The following is a 25,305-nucleotide window of genomic DNA, read 5'->3' on the forward strand; positions in this document are numbered from 1 at the left end:
CGATTTCACATTTGAACTTATTTATTGCATCAACAATAAAGATCTAATTGGAAAGAGCGAAAAACAATTTTGTCGGCGACTTTCTGTATTGTTAGCTTAATATTGTACACCTTCGTCAAAAATGACGAGTGCTAGGGGCAGCTAGGGCCTTTAAACTCACACTACAAAGTATCCCATGCTTATAGCTTACTTCAGTCCATGCTTATACAGTTAATGGAAAGTCACCGTGTCACAAAATATAGAGAACTTACGATAAAAACGTCCTAATTGTATGAATAATGAAATAACCCCATCTCCGCGTAAGAACATATTTCAAGAGGTCGCGCCGTGGTCTTTGGGGTTTACTAGTATGTTGCCCCACAGAATCGAAGTCTTGCGGTCAGCTTATTGATTAGAATTTAAAATTTGACACTGACCATTCCGGGGTATAATAAGACAGAAACACCTGTATATGGAAGTTTACCTAACTAGTGGTGTAGCACAATTTCACATTTGTTTATAATAAAAACGTTACACTGATAAAGTAGACATGCATGGAGGAGTCTGAAACTGAAAAAATGGTCAACTCGTAACAAGGACTTTAATTCATTCTACAAGTTATGATAATGTTGGTGGTAATTTTTTTTACAGATAGGTGGAAGGGTCCCTAGATTTCGAATGTGGACCTCTCTGTAATCGCGACCATATCATCGAACATATTCATTCTCAGTACCATGGTGATAAAAGTTAACCATGAGTAGTTGATATTTCTTGTATATATATATTATTTCATTTGGTTTCTATTACTCTAATATAATAGAAATAACACATGCTTAAACTCATTTTGATAATAACTGGTATGTCTAGTGACAGATGAAACCTTTAAATGTATACCTTGAAATGAATTTGGCACCATTAACCTGATCACGTTTCTTCTTCTTCCGTTTAGGGACTCTTAGGAAAGAGTGTTTATAACATCCCTCCTGGGCACATGTGCAGAAACGTCAATATATGAACATTTTTTTCGGAGGGTGTGGGTGGGGTATGTTCTTATGTATAAAAAAGTCACCATGTACAATTTGAAAAAAAAAGAGGATGGTCGTTTGTTGGAGGCTGGCGAACGTGTTTACATTAGTCTGGTTTTGAAAGAAGAGAGAGTGTTTTATTTTGTCCTAAGGTATGTTCATCGCGAAGAGTTGTCATTTAGAATATGACACATTTGCTAATTTTTCTATTTGTGTTAAAATATTAGTTGAAACCTAATTCACATTGAAATATGATGCCAAATTACGGATGCCTGCCCCAGCACTGGAATCGTCTGCAATCCCGCAATTCTTGAAACAGACTATAACTTTTGCAGCCGATGGTCAAATGGATTTATGTCCCTTTTCACTGGAACCAATGAAAACACTTCCGTCAATGGCGTCCATGGAGGCGGGCGCTTTTGAGCTTTCAGCTGTAAACATCGGTGATCTTTAGACAGGTAGGGAAAACAATGACTTTTAGTAAGTGCCATACGCTCTATTTTAAACAATATGCAGTGTAAGAACTTGATAGATACAATCGCCATTCTGAATTAACTGCACGATAAATCCTAATTGTGAATGCAACAGGCATGTCTCAACCTGAAATCTGACATCAGTCTCACATACAGTATGAGTAGAGAGATAATGGAATGAAATTCTGTTTTAAGTTTAAGTTATGGGGATGTGATTCGGGACAGATTCTTGACACACGATAGAGGCAGACATATTTAATAAACAGTTATAGTAACGGTTCAGTAACGACTTGTCAAATAACACAAAACTGTAGTCAGGTAGTAGGCTACTGAGTATTTGACATCACAATGGTACATCGGATACGTATATATCAGGAACCGCTGTATATATGAATTGGAGACTAAACTGCAGGTTTACAGTGATCATACAAACAGAGAATACTGACATTATAACAAAACAGTGATTCTAATTCAGAATCAATAAACGAGCAAAATATGAATAAACAAATATAGATTTCATTTTAAAAAGGACAAGGAGAATTAGACCAGGTGTTCCGGAAGAGTTAGCATCTTCTGCTTCATCGATGACAACAGCCATACAAATCTAGGTCAATTCCGGGTTAAGTCACATTCTCAAAATGAGAACTAGGGTAGTGACAACAGAACCTAAGAAACTAGACAAATCCTCGGCTCCTATCTAAGAACAGAGACAAATATACAGAGATAGGAAACATCGCTATTTTACCGTACAAGTGGTGGCTCCCTTTATTCGTGACCACTCAAGCATATCCCTTATCAAGAGCGCCTTGTCCCCTATCAAACACACGCAAGCACAGGTAAATCAGGCTTTGCGCATCGATGTACCGGAACTTATACGACATGTTCTGGTTAATCTGCCATTACGTCAGACCAAAACATCGTCAATTTTAAAACACAAAAAGCACATCGTTTTATTTAGGCCACTACAAAAGTCACTAACTTATCCAAAAACTATCATACTTATGGGATATAGTCTTGATGATTATGCACACTGTTGTCATTTATCTGTATTTTCGAAAATCAATTGGGTCCTATTCGACATGACCTAGTTCTGTAATTACGCCGCCATTACGTCAGACCAAAACATCGTCAATTTTAAACGCACACAAAAAGCACATCGTTTTATTTAGGCCACTACAAAAGTTACTACAATACATTATCCAAAAACTATCATACTTATGGGATATAGTCTTGTTGATCATGCACATTGTTGTCATTAATCCGTATTTTCGAAAATCCATTTGGTCCTATTCGACATGTCCTAGTTTTGTAATTAAGCCGCCATTACGTCAGACCAAAACATCGTCAATTTTAAGCGCACACAAAAAGCACATCATTTAATGTAAGGCACTACAAAAATTACTACATTATCCCAAAACTATCATACTGATGGGATATGGTCTTGTTTATCATGCACATTGTTGTCATTTATCCGTATTTTCGAAAACTCCATAGGGACTTTTCCAAAATTGGAGATTCCCACCGATCTTCCCTGCGGTGTGCTTGACTTTCATACTCAAAATGCAAACACTGTGACAGCAAATTGTGATATATTTCATATTGATGACACTTCTTCACTTTGATATTAATAAAATTAAAGTACATCATTGGATCTGGGTGATGATTTCAAATAGAAATTATTGATAATTATGTGTCTGGTTTTCAAGTTTTCTCCAAATTCAATATGGCGTCAAGTGAAGACTGAACCGAGCGACCGCAAAGGATTGTGGGAAGGTCAGGGGCCACCACGTAGACATAGGGGCAAATAGAGAGTAGCCAATCTCTCTCTATATATATGTCTCTGCTAAGAACCGCTAAATTGTTTATAGAAGTGAAATAAATAGTTTTGTAAATTTCAAAATCTGACATCATTTTGATCTGGAGGTACTTTTCAGGGGTCTATTGTAATCTATCAGCTATATGTTTACATTTGACAAACTGTAAGTTTTAATTGACAGCAATATTATTACAAAGACAAACATTATGTTGCACATAGTAGATGATTCCTTTTTAAAGGGGATAACTCTTAAGAGCTGTATTCAAATGTAGGTCTGGTGTTGGATTGAAAATCATTTCTTGGGAGGTAGCATTTTATTAGGTCACCTGAGACGAAGTCTCAAGTGACCTATTCTAATCGCCTTTTGTCCGTCGTCCGTCGTCCGTCGTGCGTCCGTAAACTTTTTACATTTTCGACTTCTTCTCCAAAACCACTTAACAAAATTCAATGAAATTTGGCAGAAAGTTTCTATGGCTGAAGGTCAACCAAAATTGTGAATTATATGGTCCCCACCCCCCAGGGGCCTGAGGGGTGGGGCCAAAAAGGGTCAAATTGACTAAAACTTCAAAAATCTTCTTCTCTACTTAATAATAATAATAATATCTTTTATTTAACCAGGGTAACATATTTAGACAATGTCTAGTTTACAACATGGCCCTGCATCAAATATATTTACACAAGCATGGCATAATTTGAAATAACGATATAATATAACAATGTAATAAATATATAATTATCATCACAGCTTAAATATGATTTATAAATGAACGCTTGTATATCACACAAGTGTTGCTGAAGGACATTATTAAAGCACAAGGAGTCGAATATACATACAATGCTAATATAGCAAAAGGTAAAAATTGACAGAATATACACTAATATAGTGTGAATTAAAATGGTACAATGAAGTAGGTGATCTAAAATTAAATTTAGAAGATTGAATATTACTATACTAAAATATCAGTGTAAGGGATGAATCACAGATATAACTATATATTCTATTAATAATCACAAAAGAAATATTTAGAAATTAAAACTAGACTAGTTGAAGTAATTTATAAAATATTGCAGTATATATATATATATATATAGCTAAGATTTTGAGAAGTAAAGCTGCAGGTATCTAGTTTTAAAAATCCCAATACTAACTGAGTCTCTAATAGTATCATTAGCTTCGTTCCATAAAATTGAACATGTATATACAAATGAACGTTTGAAATAGTTTGTTCTGGCTGTTGGAACATACAATTTGTTTGATATAGAAGATCTAGTGTTTCTGCCATTCACATTTTTTACATAAGAAAACATGTTTGTTAAAATACCTGGTGATTCACAATGTAAAATTTTGTAACACAAAACCATTTTTCTAAAATCGTAAAAGTCTGCAATTGGCATCCATTTTAATTTTTCAAAGAGGGATTTGGAGGGAGTAAGAATATCTCTAACATTTAATAATATCCTGGCTGCTCTTTTCTGTAATTTTAAGACCATATCTATGTACATTTTGTTGCTAGGTTTACTCCAGACAGTTGAACAGTACATAAAATGGGGGAAAACAATACTGTTATATACGTTGGTAATGACATCATCTGACATAAATGACCTTAGTCTTCTCAACACACCTATTTTCTTGGATATTTTCTTTGTCATAAATTTAATATGCTCTTTCCATGAGAGACAACTATCAATAAAAACACCCAGTAACTTTGCACATTGGACAGTTTCAATCGTGAGATCCCCAACTTTCAAAATCAGCTGCCGACATCTTGCGAGTTTTTGAGAGGATCCTATCATCATACATTGGGTTTTTGTTAAATTCAGACTTAATTTATTATCTTTCATCCACTTAATCGTGTTTGAAAGATCTTCTGACATTTTAGCTTCTAGACTTTCTACTGTGTCCCCCCTCACACTCTGCGATGTATCATCTGCGTACATCATTGCTACAGAATGTTTTAAACATTTTGGGTAATCATTAATGTTTAAAATAAACAGTAATGGCCCTAAAATTGAGCCCTGGGGCACACCAATATCAATAGGGAGAAAATCTGAAAGTACACCGGAGAAACTCACAGCTTGTGTCCTTCCAGTGAGGTACGACCTAAAGAAATTTAAGGCTGAAGGTGATACACCATATGCCTTGAGTTTATGTAAAAGAACACTATGATTAACTGTATCAAAGGCCTTGCGAAGGTCGATAAAAACTACACCAGTAAGATACCCTTCGTCAATATTTCTCAACCATTTATCTACCACACTAACCAGAGCGGTCTCTGTAGAATGGTTTGGTCGAAAACCAAATTGGCTTTCACTTAAAAGTTTATTTGTAGTTAAGAAATTGTAAAAAGTATTATGTACATGCCTTTCTAATATTTTACTTAGACCTGCCAGTACAGAGACTGGTCTATAATTGTTCACAGAGGTGGGGTCACCCGCTTTAAAAATCGGAGTGACCTTTGCTCTTTTCCACTCTGAGGGAAATACACCTTTAGATATTGACATATTAAATAAAAAGGTAAGAGGAGATACAATAGCTTCTCCTGCACATTTCAAAAGTTTAACAGATATGCCATCTACCCCCGTGGCTTTGCCATCGGGCATGTGTTTAATTTGATTACGTACAAAATCTGCCGTAATACTTGGAATGATATATGGTATCTCAGTATACTTTCAGATATGGTGGAGTCAAACACTCTTCATAGATGAAACGGTCTTAAGGTGCTTTACCAAAATTGTGAATTGCATGACCCTGGGGTCTCGCGTTTGCCCCTGGGGAGGGGGTAAACTTTACTATAGTTTATATAGGGAAATCACATTTTTGACTATTATTTGTTGGATTTGTATTGGAATTCATTCTAACTTGTATCAAATTATCAGCATGGGATGACACTTTGATGGTATGTACATGTTGGCCCTAGTTGACCCCCAGGGGCTGGTGGGCGGGGCCAAAAAGGGTCAAATTGACTAAAATTTCAAAAATCTTCTTCCCTACTCTCAGATATGGTAGAATCAAATACTCTTCATAGATGGAAGGGTCTTAAGGTGCTTTACCAAAATTGTGAATTTCATGACCCTGGGGTCTCACGTTTGCCCCTGGGGAGGGGGTAAACCTTACTATAGTTTGTATAGGGAAATCACATTTTTGACTAATATTTGTTCGATTTGTATTGGAATTCATTCCAACTTGGTTCAAATTATCAGCATGGGATTACAGTTTGATGTTATGTACATGTTGGCCCTGGTTGATCCCCAGGGGCTGGTGGGTGGGGCCAAAAAGGGTCAAATTGACTGAAATTTGAAAAATCTCCTTATCTACTATATGTTAGAATCAAATACTCTTCATAGACTGACCCCATTAGGACTGATGGGTGGGGCCAAAAAGGGTCAATTTAGTTGACCGAAATATTTCAAATCTCAGGTGACCGTTAAGGCCCTTTGGGCCTCTTGTTAGTGTTTCATATCCCATTAAATTTTGTTTGAATGCTACCTGAACTCAGGAGACTTTTGTTACTATGATCCTAAATATTATACAGAACACTGACTATAGCTTAAGTGAGCCAAACCTAGCAATAAAGTCATTAAGTTGGTAAAACAGTAATTAACCAACTAACCTATTTCTAAAATAGGTAAAAAAGCTAAAAAGACAAATAACTCTTGAATTCCAAACATAGCTGGTAGCCAATCATATGTAAGCGTTATGTACATTTGTATGTTGATGCAGCCAGGAAATTCATTTGACTGACCATCAAATTCTCGTAGCTGTGTCATGTATTTTTTTCAGCTTATTGTTAAATAAGTTATCTGTTCATTTTTTTTTTTTTTTCAATTTCAGGTTATTAAGCAACAAAAAATAATGTCGTTTGTTAGAGTGCGAAGAACCCATTCGGCTACTGGTATTCCTCGTAAGAAGAAACCAATGCGAAGAAAACCTGTTTGGGATGTGAGTATACCAGATAACAGTTTTAAAATAGTAGGTTAGAAATAGTTTATATTAATGATTCCCTCCCCACTTAAAATGTGGACAAACAATAACCAGTCTGTTTTGTGTCAGTCATATAATGTGAATAATTTTGGATCATAGTCAGATGACTTAGAAGGAATAGTGAACTGAACTGATGCCCTTATCGTATAGCCAGTGTTCCTAGATCATTTCTTTCTGATTTACAGGACACTGTTAATGATTTAACTACACTGAAAGCAACACCAGAAGAAATAGTAAGTTGTTCACATTGATCAGCAACTCATTATATTGTTTACATTTACAATGATTATGAATTCTAATGTGAAATATGATAAAAAGACATGATTCAGAAGAGCTACTTAATGTTTCAGTTTTTGCTAAGTATGATGAAATGGTAAAGATCTCCTTTTTAGATATGTTGGTTTTCTGGTACCTTTAGAAATATGGTTAGCACACATTTTAAAATATGTTGAAGATCTATGGACATTGATCATATACAATGTGTATCTTTTATGATGTAGGAATGGTATTGTGTGTTGTGAAAATGCATAAGTTCTTTATTTTAGGAATACAGAAAAGCATCTCACCTGTCAAAACATGCCCTGGCTACTCGACTTCAAAGACAGAAAGACCTCCAAAAGAAAAGTAAGTCCAAAATGAGGATGCATCAGTGAACAATATTATATAGATAGGGTCTTGTAAGTAATAACGAAAGTATGGTCCAATATAGGTACTGGATCCTAACAAACTGATGTGGGCTGGATGCGTATAACTATTACTAGAAATACATAATTACTGCATGACCCAATTTTTTATAGGTAATATAGATATATACTATAGATCACAATGAATATATACTATGTAACTAAGTACAAAACTACAATATGGCTTTATGATAAACTTGTTTGTGACACACTTTATTTTGATGACATCACATTTGTATGTCTTTGTATTCCTGATCGTACTATTATGAAATATTTTAATTAATTGATTTCTTTTTACATTGCAGTTTTAATTTGTTCATGAAAGCCATTACATTGCATGGTAGATTTTGTTTTGGAACTCTAGATATAAAGATTTTTAGGTCATCTGACCCGAAGGGTCAGGATGACCTATAGTCATCATGTTTCGTCCGTCGTCGTGCGCCGTCCGCCGTCCGCCGTGCGCCGTTCGCCGTCCGCCGTGCGTAAACTTTTCACATTTTAAACTTCTTCTCAAGTTCCACCAGTGGGATTGAGCTGAAACTTGCCTGAAATGATGCTGGGATGGTCCCGACCAAGTGTTGTTATTTTTCGGGTCAGTCTGAAATCCAAGATGGCCGCCACAGCCGCCATTTTAAAAACTCATTTGAAACTTCTTCTCGAGTTCCACCAGTGCTATTGAGCTGAAACTTGCCTGAAATGATCCTGAGATGATCCCGACCAAGTGTTGTTATTTTTCAGGTCGGTCAGATATTCAAGATGGCCGCCATGGCAACCATCTTGAAAAACACATTTTAAACTTCTTCTCCAGTTCCACTGGTGCCATTGAGTTGGAAATTGTTGAGGATGTTAAGGAGGGAGAGCCAACAAAGTGTTATTATTTTTCGGCTTCGTAAAAACTTTGACATGGCAGCCATGTCGGCCATTTTGTAACATGATTGCGCAATCACGGTTCTTCTGAACAACACCTATTTGAAACTTCTTCTCAAATTCCACCAGTGGGATTCAGTTCTTACTTACCAAAAATGATCCTGAGATGGTCCTGACCAAGTGTTGTTATTTTTCAGGTCAGTCAGAAATCCAAGATGGCCGCCATGGCAACCATCTTGAAAAACACATTTTAAACTTCTTCTCCAGTTCCACTGGTGCGATTGAGCTGGAAGTTGGTGAGGATGTTAAGGAGGGAGAGTCAACAAAGTGTTGTTATTTTTTGGCTTTGTAAAAACTTTGACATGGCAGCCACGTCGGCCATTTTGTAACATGATTGCGCAATCATGGTTCTTCTGAACTACACCTATTTGAAACTTCTTCTCAAATTCCGCTGATGGGATTCAGTTCTTACTTACCAAAAATGATCCTGAGATGGTCCTGACCAAGAGTTGCTATTTTTCAGGTCAGTCAGTAATCCAAGATGGCCGCCATGGCAACCATCTTGAAAAACACATTTTAAACTTTTCCTCCAGTTTCAATGGTGCAATTGAGCTGGAAACTGGTGAGGATGTTAAGGAAAGATAGTCAACAAAGTGTTGTTATTTTTTGGCATCGTTAAAACTTTGACATGGCAGCTAAGGTGGCCATTTTGTAACATGATTACGCAATCATGGTTTTCCTGAACTATTTGAAACTTCTTCTCAAATTCCACCAGGGGGATTCAGCTCTAACATACCAAAAATGATCTTTAGATGATCCTGGCCAAGTGTTGTTATTTATCGGTCAGTCAGAAATCCAAGATGGCCGCCATGGCAACCATCTTGAAAAACACATTTTTAACTTCTTCTCCAGTTCCACTGGTGCGATTGAGCTTGAAATTGGTGAGGATGTTAAGGAAGCAGAGCCAACAAAGTGTTGTTATTTTTTCGGCCTTGTAAAAACTTTGACATGGCAGCAGCAATGGCGGCCATTTTGTAACATGATTGCGCAATCATGGTTTTCCTGAACAACACCTATTTCAAACTTCTTCTCAAATTCCACCGGTGGGATTCAGCTCTAACTTACCAGAAATTATCCTTAGATGGTCCAGACCAAGTGTTGTTATTTATTGGGTCGGTCAGAAATCCAAGATGGCCACCATGGCCAACAGTGCCACTATATACTTGCTACAGAGAATACATACTACAATAATATAAGGGTTTTAATTTAGAGTCAGATGACCGTTAAGGCCCCTGGGCCTCTTGTTTATTTTGCTTTTCAGAGAAAAAAGCAGCAGATTTGAGCATTTCAAATGCTGAAGCCAGACAGCTTGCCATTATGAAGGAAGTTCTGTATGACCAACAACAGGTAATTGGTTCAGATGAATAACATAAACAGTGTATTAAATATCTAGAAAAATTAACAGGCTTTCTTTGACTTTATAACTATACTTGATAACATAATACAACTATTACATTTTTCCTTTACATGATGAAATGGCATTTACAAACGAACATCTGTGTTTTCAGTTTCAAAGTGCGATAGCAAAGTCAGATAAGATGATGTCATCGGTGAAAGATATGTTTGGTGACGACCCTAAGGTGTGTATGATCTTGTTTATTTCTTTGATGATCATCTTTAATCAGAAATCTTCACCTAAATGTGGCTTACACATAGAATGCTATGCTTTTTTTTGATCACCAGAGTATCTGTTACTCTGATAGTTATTTACTTGTTGAAATAAGGTATGTTGTGGGATAAGCTCTGGGAAGTTGAGTTTAATACTGCAAATGTCTTAAACTTATCTGTCCGGCTAATCACTCTTTAAATATTTTTTCCATCTCTATAAAATTTGTTTGATCAAAATTAAACACTAAAACCTGACATCATGTTGAATTATTTTCAAATCTTTTCAGAGATTTACTGGCTTTCCTAATGTCACTGCAGCTCCAGACCCTGATGGTATAGACAGGTTTGTATTCTCTCTAAACAACCCCAGACCCTGATGGTATAGACAGGTTTGTATTCTCTCTAAACAACCCCAGACCCTGATGGTACAGACAGGTTTGTATTCTCTCTAAACAACCCCAGACCCTGATGGTATAGACAGGTTTGTATTCTCTCTAAACAACCCCAGACCCTGATGGTATAGACAGGTTTGTATTCTCTCTAAACAACCCCAGACCCTGATGGTATAGACAGGTTTGTATTCTCTCTAAACAACCCCAGACCCTGATGGTATAGACAGGTTTGTATTCTCTCTAAACAACCCCAGACCCTGATGGTATAGACAGGTTTGTATTCTCTCTAAACAACCCCAGACCCTGACGGTACAGACAGGTTTGTATTCTCTCTAAACAACCCCAGACCCTGATGGTACAGACAGGTTTGTATTCTCTCTAAACAACCCCAGACCCTGATGGTACAGACAGGTTATTATTCTCTCTAAAACAGCCCCAGACCCTGATGGTACAGACAGGTTTGTATTCTCTCTAAACAACCCCAGACCCTGATGGTACAGACAGGTTTGTATTCTCTCTAAACAACCCCAGACTCTGATGGTACAGACAGGTTATTATTCTCTCTAAAACAGCCCCAGACCCTGATGGTACAGACAGGTTTGTATTCTCTCTAAACAACCCAAGACTCTGATGGTACAGACAGGTTTGTATTCTCTCTAAACAACCCCAGACCCTGATGGTACAGACAGGTTTGTATTCTCTCTAAACAACTCCAGACCCTGATGGTACAGACAGGTTTGTATTCTCTCTAAAACAGCCCCAGACCCTGATGGTACAGACAGGTTTGTATTCTCTCTAAACAACCCCAGACCTGATGGTATAGACAGGTTTGTATTCTCTCTAAACAACCCCAGACCCTGATGGTACAGACAGGTTTGTATTCTCTAAACAACCCCAGACCCTGATGGTACAGACAGGTTTGTATTCTCTAAACAACCCCAGACCCTGATGGTACAGACAGGTTTGTATTCTCTAAACAACCCCAGACCCTGATGGTACAGACAGGTTTGTATTCTCTCTAAACAACCCCAGACCCTGATGGTACAGACAGGTTATTATTCTCTCTAAACAACTCCAGACCCTGATGGTACAGACAGGTTTGTATTCTCTCTAAAACAGCCCCAGACCCTGATGGTACAGACAGGTTTGTATTCTCTCTAAAACAGCCCCAGACCCTGATGGTACAGACAGGTTTGTATTCTCTCTAAAACAACCCCAGACCCTGATGGTACAGACCGGTTTGTATTCTCTCTAAAACAGCCCCAGACCCTGATGGTACAGACAGGTTTGTATTCTCTCTAAAACAGCCCCAGACCCTGATGGTACAGACAGGTTTGTATTCTCTCTAAAACAACCCCAGACCCTGATGGTACAGACCGGTTTGTATTCTCTCTAAGACAGCCCCAGACCCTGATGGTACAGACAGGTTTGTATTCTCTCTAAACAACCCCAGACCCTGATGGTACAGACAGGTTTGTATTCTCTCTAAACAACCCCAGACCCTGATGGTACAGACAGGTTTGTATTCTCTCTAAGACAGCCCCAGACCCTGATGGTACAGACAGGTTATTATTCTCTCTAAACAACTCCAGACCCTGATGGTACAGACAGGTTTGTATTCTCTCTAAAACAGCCCCAGACCCTGATGGTACAGACAGGTTTGTATTCTCTCTAAAACAGCCCCAGACCCTGATGGTACAGACAGGTTTGTATTATCTCTAAACAACCCCAGACCCTGATGGTACAGACCGGTTTGTATTCTCTCTAAGACAGCCCCAGACCCTGATGGTACAGACAGGTTTGTATTCTCTCTAAACAACCCCAGACCCTGATGGTATAGACAGGTTTGTATTCTCTCTAAACAACCCCAGACCCTGATGGTACAGACAGGTTTGTATTCTCTCTAAACCCCAGACCCTGATGGTACAGACAGGTTTGTATTCTCTCTAAACAACCCCAGACCCTGATGGTATAGACAGGTTTGTATTCTCTCAACAGTACCAGAGACTTACAACTTATTGCATTAATACAAAATATTAGATATGAAAAATACAAAATATGAATGTTTGACACAAAAATTAGAGATTTATGAATGGCAAATACATGTACAGATTTATTGGAAGTGTTGTGTTGAGACAAGACTTTGTGCCATTTTGACATGCCCTGTAATTGTTGTGACCATTTAACAATTTTCTTGGTCTTAATAACAACTACAATAATTTATTCCTTAATATTTTACAGGACGGCTAGTCTGATTGCAGACCATCCGGACATCAGAACACGTATGGAGGCTCTTAGTCAGTCACTCATGGATGGCTCAGCACTCAATGACTTTGAGACAGACTCAGGTGTGTTAAAGGGACCTTTCATTTTCCTCAGGCTTCAGATTTTGCCTAAAAATAATCAATTTTAAGTTAATTTTTTGATTGTCAAGGACTTAATATCTGCATACTGATGGCAAACAGCATTATGTGCACGTGTATTTACAGTTAAAATGAACATAAGTGATAAATTATCAGGACACATTATTACAATAATATTGTTGTAGCTGATAATAAAATAATGAAGAATAATAACATAATAAAACCATAATTCAAACTCAAAATTGATTAAAATATAAACAAAAATATAGATTGCATGGAGACTCCTGAAAAAGGACAAGGAGCCTAAGACCAGAAGTTCAGTAAGTGTCTTCTGATTCATTGACAACATCCACCTTACAAATCAAGGTTAAATCTGGGTTAAGTCACAATCTCAAATGAAAATTAGTGTGGTGACTACAGAACCACTCGTCATATTAACAAAAATCAACATGTCTGACTTCATATATGGAACAAGAGGCTGGTGTCGGAGTCATTATTTTAACAGATTTCTGGTTTTTTCCTGTCAGATGATGAAGTAGTTGCTCCTGATCCCATTACCTACCAGCCTCAAATGAACATGGAGAGGTTTGAGAAGTACCTGGCCCACGAAGAGAAGAATAATACTCTGAGTACTATCAGTGGTCAGGCCCAACTGAGTCAGCTGGCCCTGGGTCCTATACAGAGTACACAGATACAGGATACAGCCAGTCTACACACCTCTTTAGGTATAAATCATTGATGTTCATACAAGTAGTTACAGTATGTATTGTGGTTGTATAGGTATATTCTCCTTTCTGATAACATCCCAAACTACCAGGTATCTCGGATTATATAATCAAGCTGCAAAGTACTGATTCAGATGTTTATACACCTTTTTGAAAAAGGGAAAGTGGGAATGATATGATGTTTTAGTGTTTTAATGATTGTCAATAAATACAAATAACAGATCAGTTGTTTTATATGTGGAATTGTCCTACCAATTATATACCTGATGGAAAATGATTGTTAGTGATTTATCCTACTGCTAAATGTCATGGTGCCTGATATCTTAAACTTAAATAAAATATCCAGTCATATTAACCTGTAACAGAAAAAAATCAGCGTTTCTCTCTGGATCAACCAACTTTGATCAATCTATAGAAATATTGTATATATTCTAATTTTAGGAACTGCATGTGAAACTCCAAAAAGGAATCTGAATGAGTCTGTCTCAATTCTTAAAACCCCAAGGTCTGCAATCAATGATACAAAAAAGATCAAGAAGACAAGAAAACGTGTGGCTCCTCCAAAATCTCCACAACACAACACGTCAGCTTTCAACCTGACAGATCTACGCAAGGTAGCAACATACAAATTAATGATTGTATCTACAGATAATATCCCCTGTTGATCTGGTTATAAACCACAATATACTAGTAATCTGGTCAGACATGTAATGAAGTGGTTTATATTTTGTATGTAATTTCAAGTCAATAAAACAACGTTACAAAATAGCTGTTTTATTTGTTCTGAAACAGTGCTAGTTTTGTGAAAATCTCATTTTGTGTTGATAATCAGGTGTTGGAAAATCTCCAGGATGAGATTGCAGAGTTTGAAAAACAGACAGGACGTCGAGCTCCAGCTGAAAAACACAGACAGGAAACATTTTCTGGATACACACTGTCTCTGGTTGATTCGGTCACCAAACTCAGTCGATATCTCAAAGAGGTAAGTGTCTTGTTTCTCAGTAGACGTGGTCCATATCAGAAAGATGTAGGTGTCTCGTCAATATCTCAAAAATGGGGACTTCAGTCTGTTTAGTAAATTAAGTCAATATTTCAAATATGATGGTCTTCCCATAGACTAAGTTTCCAAGATAAGTGTTTGTCTCTCACAAAAGTAAGTCTACAGTCGGACTGTTTACATTTTCATGTGAAATGATTTAATTTGAAGAACCACTTAATCCAGAATGGAAATATGTGTCTGTGTGATGTTCCCTTTTAATGTTTCACTTCACTGCTATCATTAACTGAAGTGTTCAGACAGGGTTTGTTGTTTTGACAATTCAGCCTGGTATAACTAAATATGTATGTACCTGGAGTTACTCTTTGACCCATTACATGTTCTCTAGTACGTTATGATTTGTATAGAGTGATTGTTATGCCATTGTTCTCCACAGAATGATCTGCGACTGAAGGCGGAGACAATAGTGAGAGAGCAGCTCATGCAGGATGTGTCCCAGTTAGCAGCCCTCATAGACGCTCTAACGTCTGTAAGTGTTGTTGGTTAGTGTGAGCTCTTAGTTTTTAGATCCTCTCTGCAGCTAAGATGATATGACAATAGAAAGAACTCTTCAGATGTTTCCTGATCTGTATAAAATTCAATACTGTATACCTGGTATTTTTTGCCCCAGGTTATTTTCGCCTTTGAGCAACACAAAAGATATTCGCCCCGTTTTAAATTTGCCCTAAACTACTTTTAAGAAATGTCTTTTCCTCGTTTACAATCAGAAAATTCTGTTCGGAATTCTCGATACAGTTGCACTCAGAACACTCAGGATTTATTGAGTTCCCCAATTTTCTTTTTGTCGCATACCCCGCTGAGGTGTGAAATGTAATCAGGTGTTAAATACAACTTTAACCTGTGTTCAGATATACTTTTAGCCTATATTGATTCAATTAGTATCCGGTATGCATGGTCGATTTTAAGCAAACACGATGAATTGTAAGTTCACCGTGATGTGACTAATTACTGACCAGTGTTTTCTCTTGTTCACTTGTACATCGATGGAAGTCACAAGCGACGGTGAACTCATAAAATCAGCCTTCACAATTACAAGAATTTGATGCTATTTTGTGTGCATCATTGTAAAAAATGGATATTTAAAGTATTTATAGCTTTTTTTAAAATCAAATATACTAAACCTAGTACACTATCTTAGCCAATATTCTCGATTTAACTCAACGCGATATTGCAAATTTACTAGGCCTAGATTTAAATCTAGATTTTATTTCACATGCATTGATTGGAATAAAACAATGAATTATTTTATAACGTATACATATATAATGCATGTTGCTTGTGAGTGTATAGAAACAAAACACACTTAAAAAGTACGAGGGTATGTTTCCGACTACAGTTGGCCTATTTACAATGACTTGTAAATCCTTCAATTCAGCTTGAAATTTTCGCCGTCATCTTAAATTTGCCGTATCATCAAAGGGCGACGAAGGTGAAAATTAAACGGGGGGGGGGGGGGGGGGGGATTACCAGGTATACAGTATATCTCATTAGTAACTAATCCTTTTGCTAGGCAAATAGTGAGAGTCAGAACATTAGGTAAATCCAACTTGAGAGGATTTTAATTATAAATACATGTATCCGTATTATGTATATGTAAAGCTTATAATTATGCCATGGTTTATAAACAAAACATTTTCCAGCAACTAAACACAAAAAATGTTACTAAACTGAATAAATTTTACTAAATTAAGAAGAAAAAAAAACCACACCAAAATGTAACAACCCAAAAATATAACTTTTTATGGCACATTCTGATTGATAATTTGAATACAGATGTACATTGTATATGGACGTTCCTATATTTTGTTTTCTTTATTGTAGGATATTATTTTAACTCAAGATGAATCAGCCAAGTTGAAGAATGAATTTACAAAGTATAAGTTGGAAACTCAAAGTGAAATACAACACCTCAAGGTATTTAGCAGACTGAAAGGATGGTAAATAATTGGTATTGATTGATACTTTATAAAGGAAATGATGATAAAGTCAATTTTCAGCAAATGTTGATTTCAGAAAAAAAATCTTGAAAGGAAACCCAAAGTTATTATTATCTAATGAATGGAACAGTATTGTTCTGCCCTGTCATTGTGAGTTTCAATATGATGATAAAGTGGTTTGATTGTAGACTGTGCTACACAAGGCTGGTCTTATAGAGGAGGAAGCTGTGTTGAGAACACCCCCTAGAAGATCCCCACCCCAACCATCTGTTACAGGTAGGTCATGCTCACTCAGACACTGTGTTTGTGTGCATACTCTTCTGTCATACAATTTACATTTTGAGCTACTCATGATTATACTCATCATTTTGCACCAAATTTAGAATAACTCTTGCTATCCTGGTATTGTTTTTTTTTATTTCTCAAATTCTTGCTCTTAAATTTACATTGAGTGCAACTTTGTCAACTTGCAGTGTTTTTTTTATGTGTGAATTTGTTTTCTAAAAACATTTTTCATTTGCTCACAACATCATTTTAATGAGGTAGTTTTGTGAGAGTAGTATTTTAAAATCCATATAATACACTGTAAACAGAGTCTGATGAGGACACCAAACAGCCACAGGAGCTCTCAGCTATCCCCAATCACATTCAGTCTGCTTCGGCAGCTGTTCTGTTATCCCCACCAGTCAGGAAATCTCACCTACAGAAGGACAAGGATGAAGGCTCATCAGAAAACCAGCCAAACACAGGTGCTTTATTCTCTTCACTGAAGTTGTGATTGTTAAGTGTTATATTGATTGTTGATTTGAAATCTCATCCATTTCATTTTCATAACATTTAACTCATAAAAACACTTTTTTCTAATCAATATAAATGCCAGGTAGATGTGATTTCTTTTTTTTTTTATGAAGAAAAAATATTGCCGCTTGTTTGCACTCAAAAGCATGAATTTTTCAAATAAATAAGATTGAACTGGACTATTATTTCATTTAATGCCTGTGTCAAAGTAGACGAATATGCATATATTCCAGCTTATCTGTAAACTATTTTTAAATGAATAAATTGCAAATATTTCAGCTTACATCTATACTTTTTATCATCAACATGAATTGGCTTGTTGATGAATGGTTTATGAAGTTTTGATGAAGTGTTATTGATTTATTATGTTATATTGAATATCTAACCTGTATAATGAAATGATAAGGCTTCAGCAGTTTAAACTTCACTTTTAAACCCTTTACAGTTGACCAGCCTGAGCCAGCTCCTGTAAACCTTCCAGACCACAGCAGATTTTTTTCCTGTTGGTGGACTCAACTATATGCATGGACCAATCAGCAGTAACCCTAGTCGGGCCAGCTCTGTGGATAGCCACTCAGATCCCACCCAGCTGTCCAATGGTCCCACCCTACACTCTACAACTGGTGTTAGAGTCACCAGACCAAACGTGCCTTATTCTACACACCAAGGGCAAAGTGAGTCCCAGTCTGATCCTACACAGCCTCAGCAGGTCCAAGGGGCGCCATGGTATCCACAGTCCCAATTTTTACAGAGCCTTCCCCCAGGGAATCCCACACAGTCTCTAGCATCAAGTCAGGAGCAGTCATTGACTGGCAGCTCAGTACAGGGCTATAGCCTTGCACGTCCCTCAGCATCATATCCAGGAAACCAAGGGGCCCAAGGCATGCAGAGCAGACCCTACCTCACCAACACTGCTGCCAGGGTGTCTGTGCCTCGTCCCACCCCCCTGGTACAGACCAATGTGGAAGTACCACTCCAGAATAGTGTTAGGCCATCAGGACAGTTACCAGAACACTCAACAATACGACAAGGAATGGTACAATCACTGGGAGGTCCTGCAGGCATCCAGTATCCAATGGGAGGCCAGATTTCTCACAGTGGGCGTATAGGTGGTCTAGGTTTGTACCCAAGTGTGTCCCAAAGTGGTATTCTGGGAAGTTCAGGCCAGGATCAGAGACAGCTTGCCCACACCAGTGGTCTCCCTGCTCCACCCTCATACAACAGCAAGGATGTACTTGCTGCCCAGATCCTGGAGCTAAACAAGCAGCATGAGGAGGCTCAGGTCCGTCTTCAGATATTGATGCAACAGCAGCAGAATCAGCACCAGGAACACCTAGACCAGCATCATACTTTACAGGAGACTGACAGTGAGCTCCGTGCCGCCATGGTCCTTGCCCAACGCAACCCACAACAGGTAAAGTCATTCTAATTCTCTCATTACTGTAGTATATTATATAATTGTCTATGATAAGAAAGATGTGTAGGAAGTTTCTTTCTCTGCTTCTAGACAGATATAATTAGACTTTTGCTTGGTGAAATATCTTTGTTTTACCAGTATTCTAGGTTAAAGGCAAGAGGATAGTGTCATGGTGTTGCCCCAATTAAACCAATAATGTAAACATTGCATATACTGTATATACATAACTACCTGGTACACTGGTTCCTGTCCAATCTGGATCCCTGTGTATAATGGCTTGGATATTTGGTACATGTGTTTTCCTTCTTAATGTAATTAACAAAGTTAAAACCTGTCTAATCCGTACCCTGGTTATTCTTAAATCTGGTTTTGCATCCTTAGTACATGTACATAAATTTCTCTAAAAAGATCCTGTATATTATGGCCCCATATTTCTCTTGTCAGACAGCAGTCTAAATTGTCTACATAATTTAGAAAATTTCACAGTGAAGGTAGAATTGCCTTTCATTGTTGTCCACAGGTGTAGTTATATTCCCCTAAATAGTGGTGGAGGGTTCAGGATTCTTCACCATGTCAAAACAGTGTTATTGTACATCATTATCACGAATACATTCCACTAGTGTTTTTGAAAATACAAAACGTAAATTGCAACTGTTGGGGATCAGTTATGCCTTGGGTAACTTCAGCATGCCATCATATTTTTGTCTAATTCAAACTTTAAAAAGATTGACGATATAGTAATAAGTTAATTGCTTAAGTGTGTAAATATAAAGATATATGTATAAATGCATTCTCAGATCTACTTACCCCTATAATCCAGAAGATGTTTTTGTAACTTCGGAATCTCTCCGCTCATTCGACCTATATGATCTCCAAGAGGTTTTGAGATTATTTTAATTCTTAATGATTTCTTTCATGAAGATAATGATTGATTTTAATCATTTCCTTTCAGCATGGCCTTCCTTCCCACCCTGTTTCTCCTCCAATTTCTCCAATATCTCAGAAGTCGGATAAATACCTCAATCTCCAGGGCTTGACCCAACAGGTACTGATATATACATGAAATGTCATTCGAAAGTCTGCCAACAGAATGAAAAATAATTCCATATGGCTTCTCTCATCTGACACAACCTCTAGGGGGAAAACTAGCTGTTATAAGTATTTTCAATATATACCAGGAACTTGTTTTTTCTTCGTTTTAGGATAAGTAATTACAGATTTAATGCTTTATAAGGTAATTTGATACCAATTCCTTTTGGTATTTGAAATTTACCTAGATACATGAATATAATTAAGCATGTTGTACATGTAAGTCTATAAACATTATTTTTCTGTATTTTAGTGCATTTATCGTTATTTTGTATTGTTGCCCATAATCATAGCTATTTTATATTGTTTCAGGATAACCATGGTTCTTCTAGAGGCATTACTGTATCTATTCCCAGCATGAGTTTGGATTCAACGAATGAGAGCAGTCCCTCGCCTAAGAGAGCATAGAAGTGTGTTTGGCAAATGTTGTTGTTGGATCCAGAAGCACTATCAGTCTGAGAAGAACAATGTGTGACTGGGAAACAGACTTTGTGTGAATGGAATTTAATGTGACTGTGATACAAAATGTATATCGGAAATATATTATTTATCTATTATTAATGAGATGGTAGTTGTAAAGAATGATTAGTAGAAGACAAAATGATATCTATAACTCAGTGTGTTTGATCAAGTTTAGAAATAGAAAATTTTACTGAAAACGTTCATGTAGCCAAGAAAGTCAAGGTGTTTGTTTCAACTTCAGACAATTACAATATTAACTCTGCTATTAAATTAAGATAATCTGCAATATCCTTTGATCAAAGAGGTTTCAAAGCAAGGCAAAATGGGAACAATCCAGGTTCTGTGATAATATATGTATTTCAATGTGAAACCTTGCTTTCAAAGACTGAAATATTTACTGAGTGCTATGGTATGTTTTGTGTAATACAAATCACTCTAGTACACTTTTGTGGTATCTATTTTTGTATTAGGAATCGTTGAAGGTCAATTACTGGCGGAATATAACATAATGTAAGCATTTCTAATGTTATCCTTATTTTGGATTAATGGGTGAATAGTTCAAAGTATTCAAAATACATCTGTAATATATGTAATGATTAATTAAATTTATAAATCACTGCCTCCGCTAGAGATCGAACCCGGGACCTCTGGCTTACCAGTCTTGCACTCAACCAATCGAGCTAAAGAGAAGATCTCTCTAGTCGAGCAGTATATTGCGGCTAGCATTTACCAGGGTTACATATATTTTGAGTAAATGCAAATATTAAAATCTCGATTTAGGACAAAATATCCACTTGTAATTCTAGAAAAAAGTACATGTATATATTTTGCTGATCCAATGATGTAACAATATTGATTTTGGATACAAGTTTATATATGCAACTATCAAATTGATTATACATATATTATGCATAACATTGAATGAACAGATTTAAGTCTGTTATGCTAATCCATGGCACATCTTAGTTCAATTGTCAGTGCAGGTGTACTGTCCCTTGCTGTATAAGTTAACTTGATAAAAACTTGCGATAGTAAAGAGGAAAATTAAATGTACTTGAAATTCATGTCATTTGTTTTTAATTGTATAAATACAAGATGTACATTTCTGCAAATATATCGGGAGCATTTCAGTTCAGAATGGTACATATGAAATGAGTCCCCTCAACTTCAGTAATACCAGTACTCTAATTTGTAGGTTGCTGCCACAAAGAAAAATTCCAATAACAAACCTCAACATCCAAGATTGCTGCCCGTCCATTTTGTTTTCTAGATCAGACCAAAAACCTGTACAAGGTATAAAGTTTCAGGAGAATTGTATCATTAGTAATAAAGTGTAGAGTGGGTGATGTCAAAAATCTGTTTCCAGTAAACATTGACCTCAATTTTTACCCCAGGTAGTTAACCTGAATATTCACACAAGAGATGATTAAGTGTATAAAGTTTCATGACTTTACACCAGGTGGTAAATATGAACTCATACAAGAGAATACAAGAGGCCCAGAGGGCCTGTATCGCTCACCTGGGTATTGCTATGTCAATATATCATATGCATTTTATATGGGAACGTGAAATTGGCTTTTGGCACAACCTAATAGGGAATCTGCTACCACACAAATGTGAGTTATATCCATTGCTTAGTTTCAGAAAAGAAGTTGTTTAAACCAATTGACCCCTTTTGACCCTGCCCTCTGCACCCCTGGGGGGTCAGTTCCTTCCTTTATAAATTTTGAATCCTTACCAAAAAGGATGCTACCAGTCAAACATGAGCTGTTTATGAGAAGTTGATCATATCAATTTGACCCCTTTTAGCCCCACCTCTCAGTCCCCTGGTGGGGTCAACCCTAAGATTTGTACAATTTTGAATCTCCACCCCATGACCATGCTACCACACAAATGTGAGTGATATCCATTGATTAGTTTCAGAGAAGAAGTTGTTATATCAATTTAACCAAACTGACCCCCTTTGGTCCCGCCCCTCACCCCCAGGGGGTTGGCCCTGTCATTTGTTCAATTTTGAATTTGTAACCCAAGGGAAAGCTACCAGTTAAATATTAGAGATATCCATTGCTTAGTTTCAGAGAAAAAGTTGTTTATATCAATTCTGCCAAAATGACCCCTTTTGGCCCCGCCTCTCAGCCCCAAGGGAGGTCAGTTCAACTATTTGTACAATTTTGAATCCCGATCCCAAAGGGATGCCCACAGATATGAGCTCAAATATGAGCAGTATCTTTTGCTTGGTTTCAGAGAAGAAGTTGTTTATATAAATATAGCCCAATTGACCACATTTGGCCCCGCCACTCAGGCCCCTGGGGTGTCAGCCCCATCATTTGTACAATTTTGAATCCCCACCCAATAGTGAAGTTACTAGGCAAATATGAGCAATATCTTTTGCTTGGTTTCAGAGAAGAAGTTGTTTATATAAATATAGCCCAATTGACCACATTTGGCCCCGCCACTCAGGCCCTGGGGTGTCAGCCCCATCACTTGTACAATTTTGAATCCCCACCCAATAGTGAAGTTACTAGGCAAATATGAGCAATATCCTTTGCTCGGTTTCAGAGAAGAAGTTGTTTATATAAATATAGCCCAATTGACCACATTTGGCCCCACCCCTCGGGCCCCTGGGGTGTCAGCCCCACCATTTGTACAATTTTGAATCACTACCCCATAGTGATGCTACCAGGCAAATATGAGCGATATCCATTGATTGGATTTAGATAATAAGTTGTTTATATCAATATAGCACAATTGACCACATCTGGCCCTGCCCCTCAGGCCCCTGGGGGTCAGCCCCATCATTTGTACAATTTTGAATCCCCACCCCATAGTGATGCTACCAGGCAAATAAGAGTGATATCCATCGCTAGGTTTAAGAGAAGTCGTCGTTAATATCAATATAGCCCAATTGACCTCATTTGGCCCCGCCCCTCAGGCCCCTGGGGGGTCAGCCCCACCATTTGTACAATTTTGAATCCCCACCCCATAGTGATGCTACCAGGCAAATAGGAGCAATATCCATCGTTTGGTTTTAGAGAAGAAGTCGTTAATATCAATATAGCCCAATTGACCACATTTGGCCCCGCCCCTCAGGCCCCTGGGGGGTCAGCCCCATCACTTGTACAATTTTGAATCCCCACCCAATAGTGAAGTTACTAGGCAAATATGAGCAATATCCTTTGCTCGGTTTCAGAGAAGAAGTTGTTTATATAAATATAGCCCAATTGACCACATTTGGCCCCCACCCCTCAGGCCCTGGGGTGTCAGCCCCACCATTTGTACAATTTTGAATCCCCACCCAATAGTGAAGTTACTAAGAAAATATGAGCAATATCCTTTGCTCGGTTTCAGAGAAGAAGTTGTTTATATAAATATAGCCCAATTGACCACATTTGGCCCCACCCCTCAGGCCCCTGGGGGGGGGGGGGGGGGGGGGGGGGGGGGTGTCAGCCCTACCATTTGTACAATTTTGAATCACTACCCCATAGTGATGCTACCAGGCAAATATGAGCGATATCCATTGATCAGATTTAGATAATACGTTGTTTATATCAATATAGTCCAATTGACCACATTTGGCCCCGCCCCTCAGGCCCCTGGGGGGTCAGCCTCACCATTTGTACAATTTTGAATCCCTACCCCATAGTGATGTTACCAGGCAAATAGGAGCGATATCCATGGCTCGGTTTTAGAGAAGAAGTCGTTAATATCAATATAGCCCAATTTACCACATTTGGCCCCGCCCCTCAGGTCCCTGGGGAGTCAGCCCCATCATTTGTACAATTTTGAATCACCACCCCATAGTGATGCTACCAGGCAATTATGAGCGATATCCATTGCTTGGTTTTAGAGAAGAAGTTGTTAATATCAATATAGCTATATTGACCCATTTTGGCCCCGCCCCTCAGGCCCCAGGGGGGTCAGCCCCACCATTTGTACAATTTTTAGTTGCCACCCCATAGGGATGCTTCTGACCAAATTTGGTCAAATTCTGATCAGTAGTTATGAAGAAGAAGTCAATTGTTGACGGACCGACGGACGACAGACGACGGACGCCACGGTATGGCATAAGCTCACCTTGGTCCTTCGGACCAGGTGAGCTAAAAATGATAGTTGCAAGTAACTAGTGAAGAAATTTCAGGACGATTGGATAATTAATGAAGTCGGTAGAGCAAGAATGTCATTTGGTTATGAGCCTACCCTTTGGCTTATATTCCTTCGCCGCCCTGTTGCGAGGGGATACTTATCTGATTTATCAACATGAGATGATCACAAACAAAAGTTCCTAGTGCAGCCAATCTCACTGGTATGGCAGGATGTGTTGTCCGAATCAGAAGATGTCATCTGAAGGGATTTACGATTTGGATGTACATGTATACGAACATGGTGACAGTCTTGAATGTTGCATAGATTTCCTAACCACACCTGTGGAGAATACATGTTAGTAAAAGTCTGTCTTGACATTTCGTTCCATTTAGGAGAATAGCAATAACAAATGCAAGATGGTGACGACTTTGAATGATGCACAGTTAGGACCAACAGTGGACAGTACACAGCTCACTAGTGGAATTAAAT

The 25,305-nt window shown here is 37.8% G+C and overlaps 1 protein-coding gene across 1 annotated transcript; it reads left to right on the forward strand.

The window, feature by feature from the left end:
- Positions 1 to 1,382: 1,382 nt before the first annotated feature.
- Positions 1,383 to 20,679, forward strand: LOC117326488 (spindle and centriole-associated protein 1-like). Its single transcript, XM_033883239.1, has 18 exons — positions 1,383 to 1,462; positions 7,126 to 7,233; positions 7,461 to 7,508; positions 7,821 to 7,899; positions 10,147 to 10,232; positions 10,394 to 10,465; positions 10,781 to 10,836; positions 13,127 to 13,233; positions 13,776 to 13,973; positions 14,415 to 14,587; positions 14,806 to 14,955; positions 15,407 to 15,499; positions 16,852 to 16,944; positions 17,156 to 17,243; positions 17,561 to 17,716; positions 18,254 to 19,179; positions 20,135 to 20,227; positions 20,584 to 20,679. Exons 2-18 carry the CDS (start codon positions 7,147 to 7,149, stop codon positions 20,677 to 20,679), a joined length of 2,601 nt encoding a protein of 866 aa, XP_033739130.1. The 5' UTR covers positions 1,383 to 1,462; positions 7,126 to 7,146.
- Positions 20,680 to 25,305: the final 4,626 nt, after the last annotated feature.

The sequence above is a fragment of the Pecten maximus genome, chromosome 4 (genome assembly GCF_902652985.1).
Source record: "Pecten maximus chromosome 4, xPecMax1.1, whole genome shotgun sequence".
Lineage (NCBI taxonomy): Eukaryota > Metazoa > Mollusca > Bivalvia > Pectinida > Pectinidae > Pecten > Pecten maximus.

Excerpts from the sequence above, each read along its gene's own strand:
- LOC117326488 (XM_033883239.1), top strand. The coding sequence starts at position 7,147 with ATGTCGTTTGTTAGAGTGCGAAGAACCCATTCGGCTACTGGTATTCCT. Across the intron at positions 7,234-7,460 it reads GAAGAAAACCTGTTTGGGAT|GACACTGTTAATGATTTAAC; the intron begins GTGAGTATACCA and ends TCTGATTTACAG. Across the intron at positions 10,233-10,393 it reads TTCTGTATGACCAACAACAG|TTTCAAAGTGCGATAGCAAA; the intron begins GTAATTGGTTCA and ends CTGTGTTTTCAG.